At 40.4% G+C, this 18,153-nt stretch overlaps 1 protein-coding gene across 4 annotated transcripts in view; it reads left to right on the top strand.

The window, feature by feature from the left end:
• DICER1 (dicer 1, ribonuclease III) overlaps positions 1 to 18,153 on the top strand; it is a 72,735-nt gene that overhangs the window by 14,512 nt on the left and 40,070 nt on the right. For 2 of the 4 annotated variants that reach the window (XM_064292914.1, XM_003408853.4), the window contains exons 2-8: positions 7,413 to 7,478; positions 8,465 to 8,565; positions 13,818 to 14,006; positions 14,652 to 14,814; positions 16,045 to 16,175; positions 17,335 to 17,469; positions 17,891 to 18,051. In XM_064292914.1, the coding sequence (XP_064148984.1) occupies positions 13,863 to 14,006; positions 14,652 to 14,814; positions 16,045 to 16,175; positions 17,335 to 17,469; positions 17,891 to 18,051 (734 nt within the window). In that variant the 5' untranslated portion in view covers positions 7,413 to 7,478; positions 8,465 to 8,565; positions 13,818 to 13,862. The remainder of the gene's footprint in view (positions 1 to 7,412; positions 7,479 to 8,464; positions 8,566 to 13,817; positions 14,007 to 14,651; positions 14,815 to 16,044; positions 16,176 to 17,334; positions 17,470 to 17,890; positions 18,052 to 18,153) is intronic. The other 2 variants (XM_023546537.2, XM_023546538.2) reach the window with 2 other exon arrangements.

The raw sequence follows: 18,153 nt of genomic DNA, 5'->3' as shown, positions 1-18,153 counted from the left end.
GAGTTTCTAAGGAGTGCCTGGTGGATTCGAACTGCCGACCCATTGGTTGGCAGCTGTAGCACTTAACCACTAGGCCACCAGAGTTTCCTGAATGACCTTGGATAAGTTATTTCAGATTCCTGTAAAATGGAGAGGATACTTGTCTTAGTGTTGTTTTGAGGATTAAATCAGGTAACAGAATTTAAGTGCGCAGTAAAGATAAATTTTCTTCCTTCCCTTCCTACTCTGGGAGCTTTTGGTACACTCAACATGGTGAATTTCTATACATTGTATTAAATTGTTTTTGCGTGTTTTTTAAAATAAGGTTTAAATGAAATCACTTTCAATTGATACACAGGAAAGTGCGTAAATCATAAAGATACACAAAGTTAACACTCCCTGTAACCAGTACCCAGCTCAAGAAACATATGACCATCGTTTTATAAGCCCCTCTCAGCACGCCTTCCCAGACACTTGTAATTGCTGTTGAGATGGCTGCTATGCTTAGTGACCTCATGTGTGAGAGTGAAATGTTGCCCGGTCCAGGGCTAGTGACCTCATGTGTGACAGAGTGAAATGTTGCCCCGTCCAGGGCCGTCTTCATGATTGCTGGCATGTTTGAGTCCATTGCTGTGGCTATTCCCAGGCACTACCCCTGCAAAAAGGGTAAACGCCATACTGCCTTAGATTAGTTTTGTATATTTTCATCTTTATACCAATAGAAGTCTTACAGTGTATATTCTTTTGTGTTGGGCTTCATTAACTCAACATGATGTTTGTGAGGTTCATTTCATGTTGCAGTATTTAGTTTATGCCAGTATTTACTTGTCTATTGTTAATGAACCATTGGGTTGCTTCCAGTTTTGGCTTGCATGAATAACGTAGTTCTGAACATTCTTGTGCGTGTCTTTTGGGGGATATATGTACATGTTTCAGTGGGGTATATACTTAGGAATGGAATTGCTTGAGTCATAGGGTGTGTTTGTGTTCAGCTTTCGTAGATTCTTCAAGTTACAGTCCCACCAGCATTAGTTTACACATCCTCCTCCTGCTCCCTGTTGGCTTGTCTGCCTTTTTCTCACTGATGTGTGGGAGTTGTTTATATATTCTAGATACAGTTTCCTTGTCGTGTGTAGTATTGCCCTTACGTCCTACTCTGGCTTGCCTTTTCACTCAGATCATTTAATAAACAGAAGTTCTTTATTTTGACGTAGTCCAGTTTATCAACTTTTTTGTTTTATGCTTAGTGCTTTTTGCATCTTGTTTAAGAAAATTTTTGCCCACTTCAAGGACCTGAAGATATTTTCCCCCCGCCCTGCTTTATTTCTGTTTATTGTTTTTCATTGTACATTTAAATCTACAATCCAACTGGAATTGATTTTTGTGTATGGAGTGAAACAAGAGTCAACATTTCACCCATTTACCCAGCGCCATCTATTTGGAAAGATCATTCTTTTCCTCACTTCATGGCAGTGTTATTTTTGTCATTAATTAAAAGTGACCTTGTATGTGTGGGTCTGTTTCTGTTGGTCTGTTCTTGTGCCAGTACCACACTGTCTTAATTACTGGAGCTCTCTGTTAAGCCTTCATACCGGGTAGCATAAGTTCCCCAGCTTTGCTCTTCAGGATTGCCTTTGGTGTTCTTGGTCCTTTGGTTTTCCATGTAACTTTTAGAATCAGTCTGTCAGTTTCTACACACACCAAAAACACTTGTTTGGGAATTAAGCTTATTAAAATAGTTTGGATTGTTTAAAGTCGTTTAAAAGCTCAAAGTAACTATCTTAAGTTTTATATTTGACCTAGTAAAAGCTGTGTTAACTCAATACTTGTTCGTTTGAGATTAGATGAGTAAGGCCTAGTTTCAGCTTAAAATTAATAAAAGTGTATTTATGGATGTTTCCAGCTTACTTTAAACCCTATGTAAATAAAGTATGAGGTGATCTTTCCTTTCAAAGATCTTACTTTCGGGCGAAAGACCTCGCACTAAGAGCTGATGTTGGTCAGTGGTAAGCCGTGATTTGGGGCTGTGGAGAGCCCACGCGTGCTGACTAGAAGGGGCCACGATAAGGCGTGAAGGAAAGCTTGGGGGGGGTGGGGTTGGGGCACAGCAGGAAGCGGAAGCTCTTCCGTGAAAGTTGGGATGCTTTTGTCAGAGCAGAGGGGACGGTGCGGAGGGAAGGCGGATAATACACTTCCTCGCGCTACGCTCGGAAGCGGTGCTTTCCCCAGCGCCTGGAACTTGTGGTGTTTGTTGGCTCAACAAATATTTATTGTACACTCATCATACTCAGCGGTGCCTCAGGCTCATCCAGGATTAAATGTTCACGTTATGTTGTTTTAAAACAGCTTGACATTAAGAAAATTGTGGCCTTTTTTCCCTCCTGGGTGGTCTCACTTGGTAATAAAGATAGAAAGTAGTCATGAGTGGTGTAAAATTCTAGCACTTGCTGCGGGTTTTTTTTTTTTTTTCCAATATTTATTGTGCTTTAAGTGAAAGTTTACAAATCAAGTCAGTCTCTCATTCAGAAAGTTGTACCCACCCTGCTATGTACTCCTAGCTACTCTCTCCCTGATGAGACGACAGCACACTCCTCCTCTCTGCGCTGTGTTCCTCATACTGCTTGTGTCCGTTCAGCCAGCTCCTGGCCCCCTCTGCCTTCCATCTCGCCTCCAGGCAGGAGCTGCCCACATAGTCTCGTGTGTCTACTTGAGTCAAGAAGCTCACTCCTCACCAGTGTCATTTTCTGTCTTAGAGTCCAGTCCAATCCCTGTCTGAAGAGTTGGCTTCGGGAATGATTCCAGTCTTGGGCTAACAAAGGGTCCGGGGACTGTGACTTCCAGGGTCCCTCTAGTCTCAGTCAGACCATAACGCCTGGTCTTTTTACGAGAATTCGAGGTCTGCATCCCACTCTTGTGCTCCATCAGAGAGTGTCTGTTGTGTTCCGTGTCAGGACAGTCATCAGTAGTAGCTGGGCACTGCAGTGTTTTTAAATGAGCAAAATACAGAAGCTTGGAACTAAAGGCCAGCCCTAAAACTCACCTTGAAAGCTAGTGGTATATTAACTTTTTATCTCTCTTAAAGCAAAACTGCAGGGTCAGTGTCATCATAGGTGACTTGAGGGGGTGTTGCACTGTTCTGAGGGGTAGAGTGTTGTGCTTCTGAGAAGCGTGCCAAGTATGTGGGCCCTTGGTGCATACTTTTTATATGGAGATTTTGACGGATGGAATTCATTAAGATGGTATTTGACCTGTATTCAACTTCAATTTTGGACAAATCTAATTTCAGATGCAATTATTTTGAAAATCTAAACATAATATGCTTATGTTACAGATTTTGAGAAACCCAGAAATCTGTTTGGTTCATAGAGCAGTGCATGAAAAGAGGGCTAATGAATTTGTGGTTTAAATTATAGAAACTGGAGTAAATTTTACCACATCTGTGCTTATGGGAAGGGTTTTTTTCTTTTTTAAATACCTAGCATGGACTCATATTATCTCTAAACTGTTGTTCTTCACATAAGTCATCCTCAGTTGGAAAGTTTGTTTTCCAGTTCTTAAAGTCATAGGTGTTCACTGTAGAGAATTTTAAAATGTAGAAAAGTTTTAAGAAGAAAAAAATTATAGTATTAGTCCCGTCATCCCCTCCCTCTCTTCCTCTCTCTTTAGTTTTTCATTTTAAGAGACAATTATGATCTTATTTCAAATAAAAACTGTTCTCTACTTTTTTCATTTAATGCCAAACTTTTAAAAGCATTTGTGTTCATTTTAAACTCTGTCGTCATTTTTAATGGCTGAATTGTATTGCATCATGTAAAAGAAACCATGATTTATAAAACCATTCCCTCATTCATTCTTAGACATTCGGGTTTTGTTTTTGTTTTTTGCCATCTTTGCTGCTGTAAACGGTAATGCTGAAGGAAGTGTTTCTATATGAAGTTTGTGTGTGTGTGTTAATGCTGTAGGCTACATTAATATGCAAAGATTTTTAGTTAATGACAGATACGACAAAAGTGAAAATGAAAATATTTCTTTTTCGCTGAGTGTTTAATCATCTGAAGATGTCAGTGTTTAAATCCCACAAATTATCATCTCTTCTTTTCTCTCCTGTTTATCATTCTTCCATTTGACCTTAATTTTTTTTATAATCTGTATTCACCAAATAATAGCAGGTAAATCCTTGAAATATTTATTTTATGTACTATGAATATTTTGGAAAATCCCCACCTTTTTGAAATTTTTTTCCCTCTCTCTCTCTCTTTATTGTACTTTGGGTGAAGGCTTGCAGAGCAAATTAGTTTTTCATTAAACAACTAATGCACATATTGTTTTGTGACATTGGTTGCTAACCTCGCGATTATCAGCACTTGCCCTTTCTTGACCTTGGGTTCCCCATTTCCATTCGACCAGCTTTCGTGTCCTCTCCTGCCTTCTTGTCCTTGCCCCTGGGTTGGTGTGCCCATTTAGTTTCTTTTTGTTTTACGGGCCTGTCTCATCTTTGGCTGAAGGGTGAACCTCAGGAGTGACTTCAGTACTGAGCTAAAAGGGTGTCGGAAGCCATACTCTCAGGGTTTCTCCAGTCTCCATCAGACCAGTAAGCCTGGTCTTTTTTTTGTGAGTTAGAATTTTGTTCTACATTTTTTTCCAGCTCTGTCCAGGACCCTCTTCTGTGATCCCTGTCAGAGCAGTTGGTGGTAGGAGCTGGGCACCATCTAGTTGTGCTGGACTCAGTCTGGTGGAGGGTGTGGTAGTTCCGTTTTCTCTTTTGTTATATTTTATATTTTCAAACCTTGTCAATTTGATCATTATCATTGTTGTTTCTTGCCCATCTATATACTGTTTCATTGCCTAAGTAACAGTTAATTGAAACAATGTCTTCAGTATTGTCTGGAGCAAACAGAAGTAACAGAGTATTTTTTATTTTTTTGCCTTTAAAGAGAACTAGTGGACACAAAGCTGTTTAATTTTATTTCACATTGTATACCATATTTTGTGATTTAATTTGTTTGAGTTTCCTCTTACCATAAATTCATAATGTGCTTTTTCAGGTTAAAAATACTTGTATTCTTTAAATTTATATGACAATACATTTTCTATGTTGAATCTTGGTATTAATAAAATATTTTAGGTTTCCTTTAAGGGGTTCCTTCAATTTTGAAAGGTTTCAGAATTGTTTGAAAACAATGGCTCTGGATAGAGATGGTAGTGGTTTTTTTTTTTTTTTAAACTGCTATTTATTGAGCATTTTCTGTCTTCCAAGCACTTTATTTTCTCCCTACCAACTTTGCCATATGTGATCTCATTTGATCCTCATGGTAGTCAGGTGTCCTGTGTTACAGGCAAGAAAACAAGCTCAGAGAGAGAGAGTGGAGGCTGGGTGTAATTCCTGGTCTTTCCGGCTCTGGACTCATAGCTGGCCTTTAGATGATTTTTAAATGAGAGATACTTAAAAAAATAAATAAATAACGACTGCTTCCTATGCCGCAGTGGGCCTAGTGGTGTCTCTTGCATGTAGGAGAGCCCTGTGAGGAGGGGTGACTTTCTGTTAGAAAGTGTGAGGTGTGAGCACATCGGTGGATTTTGGATGAAGCTCTCTTAAAACAGCTGAGGGCTTTCTCTTCTCATTGTAATTGAAGAAAATGGAAGGGAGTTGTGTTTTTAAACGACTTGGATCTGTTTTTATGTGTGTGTTGATTTTTAATATAGCTAAGCATGTGCCCGCTTAGCTCCGTCTTCATTTTTTAAGTTCCCTCCCTCCAATATGGAGCCCTGGTGGCACAGTGGTTAAGAGCTCTGCTGCTAACCAAAAGTCAGCAGTTCAAATGCACCAGCCGCTCCTTGGACACCCTGTGGGGCAGTTCTCCTTTGCCCCCCATAGAGTTGCTATGAGTTGAAATCAACTCGATGGCAATGGGTTTTGGTTTCCCTCCAGTATAATTGGGCAGCCCATTTTAGGATTTCTCCAGTATTTAAGTTCCAAGAAATGGAATTTTGTTACTTGGCATGAATACTATTTAAGAATTGGATTATGGTTAAAACAAAAAAACAGCCGTATAACCTGTTACTTTGCATCCCTGGCCATGAATCCCCTTAATAATGTAGACAGGTTACACACTAAAATAATGCCTTGGCTCTCCATAGCACTTTTGTTATGAGGCACTTAAAGCTCTTAAGAGAATTTTTAGTCTTACCTGTTAGCTTACGGAAGTACTTTTGACAGTGTTTTAATGTCACAGTGTTCATATCACGTTGTTTTCCTTTTGTTCACCATGGGATTTCATGGGAGTTGTGCATTTTGAGAACCAGGAGAGTAGACGTGAAATCTGGACAGTAGTATTTGTAAAGTTAATGGCATCAGACTTTGTGGCACATTGTAATAAAATGAATGAGTTGAAGTTTGTTTCCGTCACCAGTTTTGAAAATTCACACCCAGGAAACAAGATGCCTTTAGCCTTCAGACAGAAGAAGTTAGCTGATTGTCCTTATAAGCGTTTGTCTGAAAAGGGACAGCCATGCTACTCCACTTAGACACTGACGTGGCTTACGCTTGTACAGAAGCCTGACTGGCTGATATGTGGCATATCTATTTCAGATTATCAAACAAGAATTTTTAGGTTTGTAGTTTAAGTCATGGTCACCAATTAAAATTAGAAACCTTGACCCATCAACTTTGTGTTGGTGACATAAAGTAAGTTGTCATTGTACTAGGCACGTTACCTTCCTAACGTGTGTCTATAGAGAATTGTCTAGGGAAGTAATTTTGGTAACTGAGCAATATTATGTAATAGTTGAGTGGAAGTGAATTTTAAAGCAGTGTCAGCTTGCTCTTATTTTGGTTATGGTCTTTCTAGAAAAGAGGCGAGTATGAGTCAGAAAAGGCCTGGAGTGTGATATGTCAGACAGTGTGGGTGTGTTTCTTTGTATCTTACTAGGTTGACTCGATGGCAACGGGTTTGGTTTTGGTTTTTTTGGTGACTCTATAGGAATGGAATTAAAAGTCAAATGAAATATGAGGTAGTTTCAGAAAACGCCAACCCTCTGATACACCGGTAGGTAGGATATGCTTACGTGAAGCGTGATATTGGTTACCATAGTGTGTGTTAAGTGTTTTTAAAGCCAAATTTTACTGGGGAAAACATGTAATTTTGTGCCAGGAGTTCTCCCTTACATCTAATTGGATTAAACTAACAACTTGTTTTTTCGACCAATTGTGTTAGAGCATAATCAATGTTCGATGTTGATTATTAGACCATAATAATTTTAAAGGGCAGCTCTTTCAGATATGTACTGTTTGGTTCCCAAAAGATCAGTCGTTTTATGAAAGATCTTATTCTGATAAGTTAAATATGAAACTTTGTCAAGTTGGAGATTTTTTAAAGTTCATTTTAGAAAATGAGTTGTCTGTTCTAAAATATGTTCTCTCCGATTGCTTTTAGGTTACCTAGGGTATGAAATAATACAGACTTGGAAACGCTGAAAGAGCTTAGAATCAGCATTTTGAGGTAAATACGTATAAACTAAAGTCATATTAAAGTGACCCCATTCTGCTTTGCTAGTTTTTTAGTAAAACAAATTTGTGTATGAAATTTGAAAGCATAATCTCCACGTGAATTTTTTTAAACAACTGGAAGTAGATAAGTGAGATACACACTATTGCCGATTTTTCTTTCGGAGCTCAGGTAACAATGTGAAGTAGAGGCTTTCCAGTAAGTTAATGAGCATAAATTCAATCTGGTGTCCAATCTTAAAAAAACCAGTGTTTGTGAAATTAAGCTTTTCATCTCAAGGCCTTAAGCTTCCTTAGTTCGTGATCTATAATGAGAAAAAAAAAAAAAAAAAGTGAGAGCTACCCCTAAATTGAAATCTCTCCCACAGCATTAACCGTGTTGAGCTGTGCTCCTGAGTGCTTCTATTCGTAAACTAAATAAACTCTATAAAAAAGTTCGTAGTGTGGATTCAACTGTTCTTGGAGTTTGTGCTTTTAATTTCACTTTGGGAAATTGCAATTGCTGATAGTTTTCGTACGGGAGTTCCTTATTACTAGGTGATTTGGATTTCTCAGCCGAAGCAGCTCTTCTGGTCACCGTCTTTCATTTCTTCTGTATATGTGAATTTAGGAAATAACACATAATTATTTTCTTATTTTTTCATTTTTTGGTAATCTGTAAAGCACTACCTTTAGAATTTGTTGACTGTTCGATTTCCTTGTATTCTTTTTGAAACCTTTCCTTGAATTTTTCTCTAGCTTTTTCTTTTCCTCAGATCTCTGGGAAGCGGGCTAGCTATTGATGCAGCTCCTTCTCTCGTTCTCTGCTTTAGGATAGGACACGGGATCCTAAAATAACCTGGACAACTGTGTTTAACATTGAATGCAAAATAGTGGCCTTTCTTTCAGTCCTTCCTATCAGTAGGGCTCTCTTGTAGATGCGTTTATATTCAGTCTAAGGACAGGAATCTTAAACCTGGCTGTTTCTACATTTATTTTTAGAGCAGAAGCTTGGGTATGCTGTGATTTTCCAATAAACTGCCATCACAATGTCAAAATGCAGTTCAGACAACAGCAACGCAGAGATCTCAAACATTAAAACGGTAAATCTATCATTTATAATGTGTAGAAAGAGGAAGAGAGTTTGTCTGCTTTATTATTGTTTCTAAGTGAATACAATATGGAGACTATGGAACAGCCTCCCCAGTTTCATGAGTGTAAATCGTTTGACCAGAAATTTATTGTCTGTGCTTGAAAAAGTCCCGTGGAGTAACTGTTGGCCCTGCTAAAGCAGGAAACAGCGGTCAGCTCACCTCTGGAACCCCAGAGCTTGTGCTTGCCAGCGGGGCCTCGCGTCTCCTCGTTAAGGCCAGGTAAAGAAGTCTGCACAAACGTGCCGAAGAAAGTCAGAATTGGCGAAACTACAGGTTTCGCTGTGTTCACATTATAGGGTGACCTGTTGAGTTTTTTAAATCTTGGATTTGCTTTCCCTAAATAGAAAATGTGTTTCTGTGGCCAGCCACTGTATATGAAAGGAATGAAAATGAATTTAAATATTATGAGCTTATGTGAAACACGGTTGGGAAGGGTTAAGTTGCTGTCTTCCCTTTCCGTGCAGACCCTCGTACCTGCACCCCCCCCTCAGTAAAAGGCCATGGGGGCCTGTGTGGGTAGGAGTCAGATGGGTGTACATTTTCTAAGCCAAATAGGAATATCTTTTGAACCATCTGTTGTGTTCTGTGTGTTATTGTGTGGACAGCCATGAATCTCTGATTTGGTTCATCACATGTTTATTTAAATGTATATCTGGTACATTACATTGTACCAGGAAATTTAATTGATGCAAAGAATGAGACATGTATCTTGCACTTATGGAGGGTATGTTCCAGTCAAAGAGTAAGGTATGTATGTATGTGTGTCTTTGTGAGTATATGTAATATGATATAAATTACGAACGGCAAGGTTTCTGTTTCACTCAGTTGGACATCGTTTTTGCTCTGCAAACCTGCACTGATTGGTTACCACGTCTCAGGTGCGGTCTGGCACAGGGGAAGATACCAGTGTATGTAAGACGTACCGCCTCCGTACTCAAGGAACTCCTAGTTTAATTGGTCCTATTTTGTGAGACTGGAGAGTAAAAAGAGTTGCTAGCTGGTACAAACAGTTAATGTGCTCAGCTGCTAACCAAAAGTTGGAGGTTCAGGTCTACTCAGAGATGCCGCAGAAGAAAGGCCTGGTGATCTCATTCTGAACAATCAGCCACTGAAAACCCGATGGAGCGTCTCTATTCCACACACGTGAGGTCCCCGAGTCAGGATGGACCTGGCAGCAACTGGCTTAGAGATTAAAAAGAAATTATTTAAGAATTATTTTTAAGTTACAGAGATACATTTTATTGTGTGGATGTTGGACAGCATCCCCAAAACCTACATAATGCAACTCATAATAAAAGTCAGTCAGTGCAAAATTCCCTGTGCATTTTAACATAGGGTTAGAGTGCGGGATTGATGAGTTTTAAGTGGTCACTGAGGCGGTGTGGATACTAGGCTCAGTCATGGGCAGACAGAGATGACCCTTGGTTTGGGGGGCTGCTGGTGAGTGATGGCAAGGTGGGGGTAGGAGCATTCTAAGCTGGGTGAGTAACCTGAGCAGAAGAAGGGAGGTGGCTGAGGTCAGGCAGTAACGAGCCTATAATGGACATAAGGTTCCCAGTGTCACTGGGGTCAGATGGTACAGAGGGATGGGATTGGATTGAATTCTTATGTTCATGTTAGATGTCTTTTCTACAAATTCCCTTCCAAAAGTGTGTTTCCTTATGTGTTGTCTCTTGTGAAAAGCAGCATCATCCTTATTTTTTTGACAGCCATGCATTACGTTTATATCAACTTACTGTTAGCCACTTTTTTTGGCAGTATTTTCTCTTTAGTTAGAACTTAAATGCTGATGAATGCACACATTTCATCTCGTTTTTTCTTGATATTTTCATCACTTTTTATTCTTAAATTGATTCTTAGAGACTAACCACCTGTCCTTTTCCCCCACCTCCAGGCAGTTTGGGGTGGGGAGGAGAGAAGTAATGAGAAATGCCTTGCTTTCCATGTTTTGAGATGCCAGGAACACAGCCAGGACAGTGAACCTAGAACTCCTCCTTCCCGGGTTCTGTACCTGCTGGTTAGAAGGAATAGGACTGTCAGACTTGGGTGAAATGGGTGTCTCCTTGAGGTGCAGCTGGGCATGGGGAGCCGTGGAGCTTGGGTCTGCTTTGTGTGTCATGGGCCAGCTTCCCATTTGTTCCCAGGGACTGGCTTGCCTATTTTCATTTGTGTTCTTTCTGCCTTGATTGCACACAAGATCTCTTTCCTTCCTTGATTAATGGCACAGGGAGTATTGTCCAGGTTTTTTCCAATTCAGGTGTCTCTGAAACAAGCATTTTAACCTTTGCAGTTCTAAGAAGGATATACTAGCAGTGAAAGGGAAAAAAATACTCATAAGGACAAAGAAGGAGAGAATTTCTAAGTCTCAGAAGCTTCTAGATAGGACTCGTCCCTGGTTTCTTGGAGTGTACCTGGTGCTAGACTTTCTCCTACGAACAGTTTTTCCCTCCCCTCCCCTCCCTCCCCTCTGCATTTGCACTTCCCCAGGGAAGGGAAGCGATAACAGTGATGAAGGGCATCATTTGGTTTGCTTTTGTTTGTGAGTCACAGAAAACTCAGTGGCAGCTAGCTTAGACAGTTCAGGTAGTAAGGGAATTGGTTGACTCAGGTAACTGGAGCGTCCATCCTTAGACTGGGCTTCGAGGTTGGTTGATCCAGCAGCTCACTGATGTCTTCAGGGGCCCAGATTCTTTATTTTTGCCATCTCTAGTGCTAGTTTCATCCTGAGGCTGGGTCTTTTCATGAGTTTTGGGTAATTTCAGCAGCAAATGGGATTGATGGTTTCCTGAACCATGTTCAGAGGGAAAGAGAATTCCCTTTCTCAACCACCAAATAAAAGCCCCAGCCTTGGTGCTATTGGACGGGTACGAGCCAAATCCTGTGGCAAGGGAGAGTTGTGCAGCGATTGGCTTAGATCTGGGTGGCTGGCGGAGATAGAAAATAAGAAGCTGGATCCCTGGTGACTTCAGTAAGGGGCCGTGTGGCTGAGACAAGCAGAGCCGCTGCTGGAGTTAGGGAGGTCAAATGGCACAACTGCTGCCCAGTGGGAGAAGTACGAGGGGCCGTTGCAGAGACCACCACCACAGAGTTGAAAGTAATTGTGCCTTTGAGCACATAAAAGAATGAAGTGTTTTTGAAGAATACAGTTCCCCTCTTTTAAAAAATAGAATAATCCTCTCATTTATTTCTTAGATGATTTCTCTGGCCTTATTATTAATATTACCTATATGGAAGAATGGGTGGCAGTGGTGGCCAGAAGGAGAGTTTCTGGCTGTCTGTGGTTTCTGGAGGTAGGGAAGATGTGGGTGGACTTACACTGCTCTCCTTTTTTCTCCATTTGCCATCCCCTTCCCCGCCTTCCCCCTACGTGGTCTGATTCCTGATACCTTCTGCTGTGTCTGTGGTAGGCCTTGGGTTAGCGTTTGGGTTGGGTGAACAGTGAGGGATCAGATAAGGGTAAGTAATGGCAGGGAGTAAGCAGCCCACAGTCATGAAGGAGAAGTCTGGAGTTGTCCCCAAGGGTGGTCGCCAGGTGTGAAGACCAGTGAAAGTGCCTGAAAACCTTAGACTTGGGCCTTCAGACTGGCTTGTTGGGTCTCAGGAAATTAGATAAAATGGACTTCCACACACGGTTCTTGTCAGTTGCATTGAGAAAAAGCCCTGAGTGATGACCTTGAAGGCTTGCTCCCGGAGGGCCTGAGGAGTTTAGAAAAGGGAGCGCCAGGTGTGGGGTGAAAGGAATGGCTGTTGGGGCTTTGGCTCAGTAGAAAACGGGCAGATCGTTTCTCATGAGATGGTGGTTCATTTCCTCCAGGGAAAAGAATGACTCAGTGGTTTTTCAGAGTGTACTCCAGCCCTTCACTTCCCACCTCTCTCAGTCAGATAATTAGAGCGACTGTGCCCTCTGGTCCACAGACATATGTATCTTGCTGAAGTCCTCAGCCCTTGTGCCACTTACTGGGGAGAGCACTTTGTAGGAGCTGGACGCTGAACCCTTGTCAGCTGTTTCATCTCTGGAATCAGAGTTTGACGCTACGTCTGCTGATGACAGGGACTCTGCGCTGGACACTTCTTGTTGGATTTGATGCAGCAACCTAAGCCGCTGTGTTGTACCGTGGTTGCAAGTTTGACGTGTCAGGAGATTAAAAAGTTCTGATTGGCAAGGAACAAAGACCTGGGGTCTCTCTTACCGGTTTCAAAGAGTATAACAATGAAGGCTCCAAAGTGGCACAGGGATGAAACGCCTTTCTGCAGGCAGATAGGTTCTGCTGACAGTCACCAGCTGGTGACGGGCTTCGGTACAGAGGTTTGGAACTCTGGCCCCTATTTGCAGGTTAGAACTTTGAAGAAGACTCAAGTTTTATTTTGTTGTTTTGCATAATCAGATTTACCTTTGGAAAAGAATATATGAAATAAGAGGAGTGCCTAGATACGAGAACATTTCATTTCACAGGAGGGTGTGCTTTAATTTCTCAGGGATGTGTGTGCTGTCGAAGATGCAGACTTGAGTAGTTGGTCAGCCACACGGTTGTGATAGGTTGTCAGTTGGGAAAGAGACCTCCTGTGCTGATGGCCCTTTGCTGTAATGACGTGATAACGGCAGGCATTGGAGTCTTTCCCGAGGGGCAGGCACGGTGCTTGGTGCCCTCTGTGCATTAGCTAGTTTGTCAGTGATGACATCATCAAATTTACAAAGAACATTGGAAACGCACACACACAATTGCATGTTTTATATAGTTATATACATGTACGTATTTAAAAAGACTATAGTGATTTTAAAGGTTTGTTACGGTTACTGTTCTCTATCAGTAAATACAGATACGAATTGTAATTTTAATGGATTAAAAGGATCCTGTTATATAACTGTCATATTTTATGTAGCTCGTTCTTCATGGGTCGATTTTAAAGTTATTTCCTCTTTCTGAATAATAATGCAGCAGTAGGTATTCATGATCTCCTATCTCCGGGCAGTTGCCTGATTCTTTTTAAACGTGTTTCTAGGTACAGAATTGTTGGCCTGAAGGGTAGGGAAGGCTCGACTTTTAAAGTGATCCTATTAGATCGAGAAAAGGCTGTAACAGTTAAAGGGGGCATTTGAAAAGACCCCTAGGAATGATATGCTGACGTGTCTCTTGTTTCTGTGCTTTCTTCTGTTTTTAACCCTGCACGGTGTGTAATGGTATTCTTTTTCCCTTTTGTAGTAAGCTGTGCTAGAACAAAAATGCAATGAAAGAAACACTGGATGAATGAAAAGCCCTGCTTTGCAACCCCTCAGCATGGCAGGCCTGCAGCTCATGACCCCTGCTTCCTCACCAATGGGTCCTTTCTTTGGACTGCCATGGCAACAAGAAGCAATCCATGATAACATTTACACGCCAAGAAAATATCAGGTACTAATGATGACACTAATACTGGAGCTTTTTTTTTTTTTTTTTTTACTAAAAAGGAGTAAATTAGCATATAGTTGACACATCTTCTGTAAAACTCATTTACCGTTTCAAGCCTCCCTCTTCTGATTAATTTTCTCATACAAAACACCTTTGTTCTTAATAGTCCTTTTCTTTTCTAACATCTGCTGGATAATTTATTTGATAGTTTTATTTGTGGAGTTCCGAATTTTTTCCCCTCTGTGAAAACCTCACTGTTCCTTAATATCCTTTTGGGTGTATCTGTTCTGTTGAGCTGGGTAAGAATAGACTGGTTTGAAAATACCCAGCCAAGTGGGTAGAACCCTGCTTACTGTAAGTTGAGTCACATTATTCTCGAGAATTGCCCCATCTCTGTAGAAACAGAGTCCTTCAGTGAAGATCAGAAATGATGACTGCCATTTCAACGTAAATTTGCACAGCACAGGCATTTTCACCCCTCTGATGATGATGATTCTAAAAAGATGTGGAAAGTATTTTTTTTTTTGTAAATTTATTGAAGGAAGATTTTAGAGAACAGTGACATTTCCTGGTTTGAAACAAAAAGCACTTTTCTAAATTTCGTACTTGGGTCAGAAGTGTGTAACCTCCTTGCCTGCTGTATTTCAGGTCGAACTGCTTGAAGCAGCTCTGGACCGTAATACCATAGTCTGCTTAAACACTGGCTCAGGGAAGACGTTTATCGCAGTACTACTCACTAAAGAGCTGTCCTACCAGATCAGGGGAGAATTCAGCAGAAATGGAAAAAGGACGGTGTTCTTGGTCAACTCTGGTAATAACAAATTGTTTTATCAAATTGTGTGGAGATTGGATGAGATTTTATGTTTAAGCAGATTTTCTCTCTGGGTATTCAGTTAAGTTATTGAAAGTAAAGGGAGTTGGACAAATAATGGGCTTGTTAAAACTGATAGAAGTTATCACTTTGTCTTATTAACTTTATGCTATTTCTCTTCAGTATTAGCCATTTTATTTCTGAGGTTTATACTTTAATTTTTCTCTTAAATGTAATTGCATTTAATTCTGATTCTGCATTTCTTTTGAATGGAATACTTTTAGAATTTAATCTAAGTCGTTAAAGTTATCTTTGTTGTTGATGTTTTAGCTTCACAGAGTGTGTCAAAAGGTGCCCTGATTAGGAGCTAGGCAACTTCTTGATTTATAATTTTGTTCTACCAGCTGCAGAAAGAAATATGCTCCTTAAGGGTTAGACGTAGTAAGAGTTTAAAATACCGATTTTTATGTGTTTGGGATTATACATCAAAACAAAAAGTATAAAATGTGAACATCAGCTGATAAGGTTCTAATGTAACTGTCACCTCCTTCCTCTTTTGAGATAGTCTCAGCATGACTATGCGACTGCTTTATCTCTTGGTGAAATAATCCGATTTTATTGAAGAAACAGGAGGGGTGGTCCTGAAGTGATTGCCATTCAAGTATAGCAGGCTTGACTTTTAAAATGATCCTATTAGATCAAGAAAGGGCTACAACACTTAAAGGGGGCATTTGAGAAGACCCCTAGGAATGATATCCTGACGTTTCTCTTGTTTCTACGCTGTGGTCTGTGTTTAACCCTGCACGGTGTGTAGTGGAAGCTAAATTCTTAGGTGGGAAGAAATGGGCTGTAAAGAAGGGAAGTGATACAAGGTTCTCTGAAACAGGGCTGGTTCAACCCCCTGCTGAGAATTTGCATTTCTACCCCAGACATACTGAATCAGAATCTACAGTTTAACGAGACCCCCAGGTGAGTCGTATGTATCCAGGTGATTCTTACGTATACACGTGATTGGAAACCCTGCTCTGAAGTGAATTACCAAAGGGCAGGGTGGTGAGTCTAGTGAGTGCATTTTGGAGGATAACCTTGAAACTATGATTTTAAATGGGCTATTTAAGAAACTATAATATATAGTAAGGATTTACTCAACTGTCATAATCATTATCAGCCCAGAGAGCCAACTAGGTAAGATTTCTCATATTTACATGGAGTTGTTATATTTGTAATCAGCAAACCAGGTTGCACAACAAGTGTCAGCTGTCAGAACTCATTCGGATCTCAAGGTTGGGGAGTACTCAAACCTGGAAGTAAATGCATCTTGGACAAAAGAGAAATGGAACCAAGAGTTTATGAAGCACCAGGTAAGAATTGTAGAGAAATTTCACTTTATAAATCCCTAGAAGTCCTTGACTTGGTTTATAAAATGCCCTATTGCCGTGGTCGTCTGAGTTAGCTTTAAAGCTCTACTTTCCTGTGCTTTATCGGCCTAGAAACTAGCCCATATGCTCTCTCTCTCACTGTAAGGCTCCTGCTAAAACCAAATAGATGACAATTTATTGTTGCTCTTACTGCGTAGAAAAGCAGCAGCTTTGCAGTGTGATTTACCTGCTGGAGAAACACAAATTTCTGCTCCCTATTTCCAACTTGCAGATCATCTGCTTTCAGAAAATTTATTCTTGAATTAAATGTCTTGAAACTTGAGCGCTTTCTTGGTTGAGGTCTTTGAGTCTTTGATGGAGATTTCCTCTAACTTAGGTTTCCACGTGGCCAGCATGTGTTGAGAGCCTTCTCTGTGTCAGCCACTCTGGTGGGTGTTGGCGGATACAGAGTGGTTGAGAGGTGCTTCCTAACCTTCAGCAGTCCACGGTCTACTAGCATAGCTCACATATTGGGTTAAGTCCTTATTAATAAAACGCCTAAGTGTCCAGAGTGGTAAGCTCCAAGAAGAACATTGAGTCTGTGTTTTCCTCTGGAAAATCTTGTCAGTTCAGTGGGACGAAAAAGATCAGCGTGAATTGTTTTATGATTTGATTAAATTGACAGAACTTGTCAGTCAAAATTTGGCTGTAGGAACCTGAAAACCTAAAGGAGGTTTATCACAAAGACAGAGCCTTGGTGGTGCAGTGGCCAAGCATTTGGCTGCTAACCAAAAGGTTGGCAGTTCGAATCCACCAGCTGCTCCTTGGAAGCCCTGTGGGACAGTTCTGCTCTGCTGTATCAGGTCGCTGTGAGTCGAAATCGACTCGATGGCAGTGGGTTTGGTTTTTGGGTTTATCATAAAGACCTCGTCCTCATAGTAGAAAATTTTATCCAGTAGAGTCTATTCCATGTTTTCATCATTTTGTTTCTTGGTTCCAGTGTATGAACTTCTATATACTTAGAATTTTTAGTTTAATTTTGACTGACTAATGAATTTCTTAACCCTCATCTACCAAACAATGGCTCCATGATTCGATTTCATTTATGTGTGTCTAGGCAGGTAAGTGACACGTTTGTATACTGATGTTGGTTTTATTTTAGGTTCTGGTTATGACTTGCTATGTCGCCTTGAATGTGTTGAAAAATGGTTACTTATCACTGTCAGATATTAACCTTTTGGTGTTTGATGAGTGCCACCTTGCAATCCTAGACCACCCCTATCGAGAAATTATGAAGGTAAGTTTTAGACTTTATCAGTTTTGGTGATTCGTGGTCAAATTACTGAGTATATACAGTATTTTAGGTATCAAAAAGCAGTAACAGTTATCAATTTTGGGAACTTGATTCCAGTGTATGAATGAATGAATATTAATGTTTACTTAAAAGTACAATGAATTTTTCAACATCGTAATATAAACAAATGGACTATATATAATAATCTGTCATAGCATGTTTAAATGCGTCTTTTCGATAAACAGATTCATTAAACATGCTACAGTAAGTTCATAAGTAATGTGTCCTTGGTACATTGCTGTTTGCACTGAACAAATTGTTGTTTGTCTGTGTTTAGTACTTTTGACATGTTTTAATGTGGTAGTGTCTGATTTTGTCATGGCCTTACAATGGAATCCTTACTGTCAGTATCTTACTATGTTAGCTCTGTGAAAATTGTCCATCATGTCCTCGCATTTTGGGACTAACTGCTTCCATTTTAAATGGGAAATGTGATCCAGAGGAATTGGAAGAAAAGATTCAGAAACTGGAGAAAATTCTTCAGAGTAATGCTGAAACTGCCACGGACCTGGTGGTCTTAGACAGGTACGTGCTGCTGCTTGCTGCCGATTGACGTGGTGTTAATGAGGCTGTTTGCAACGACTTTTCATCCCTCAGTATCTTTCACAGTGCCTTGCACACAGTACC

The sequence above is a fragment of the Loxodonta africana genome, chromosome 10, assembly GCF_030014295.1.
Source record: "Loxodonta africana isolate mLoxAfr1 chromosome 10, mLoxAfr1.hap2, whole genome shotgun sequence".
Lineage (NCBI taxonomy): Eukaryota > Metazoa > Chordata > Mammalia > Proboscidea > Elephantidae > Loxodonta > Loxodonta africana.
Note: the sequence above shows the minus strand (reverse complement) of the source record. Positions and strands in the feature narration are given on the sequence as shown.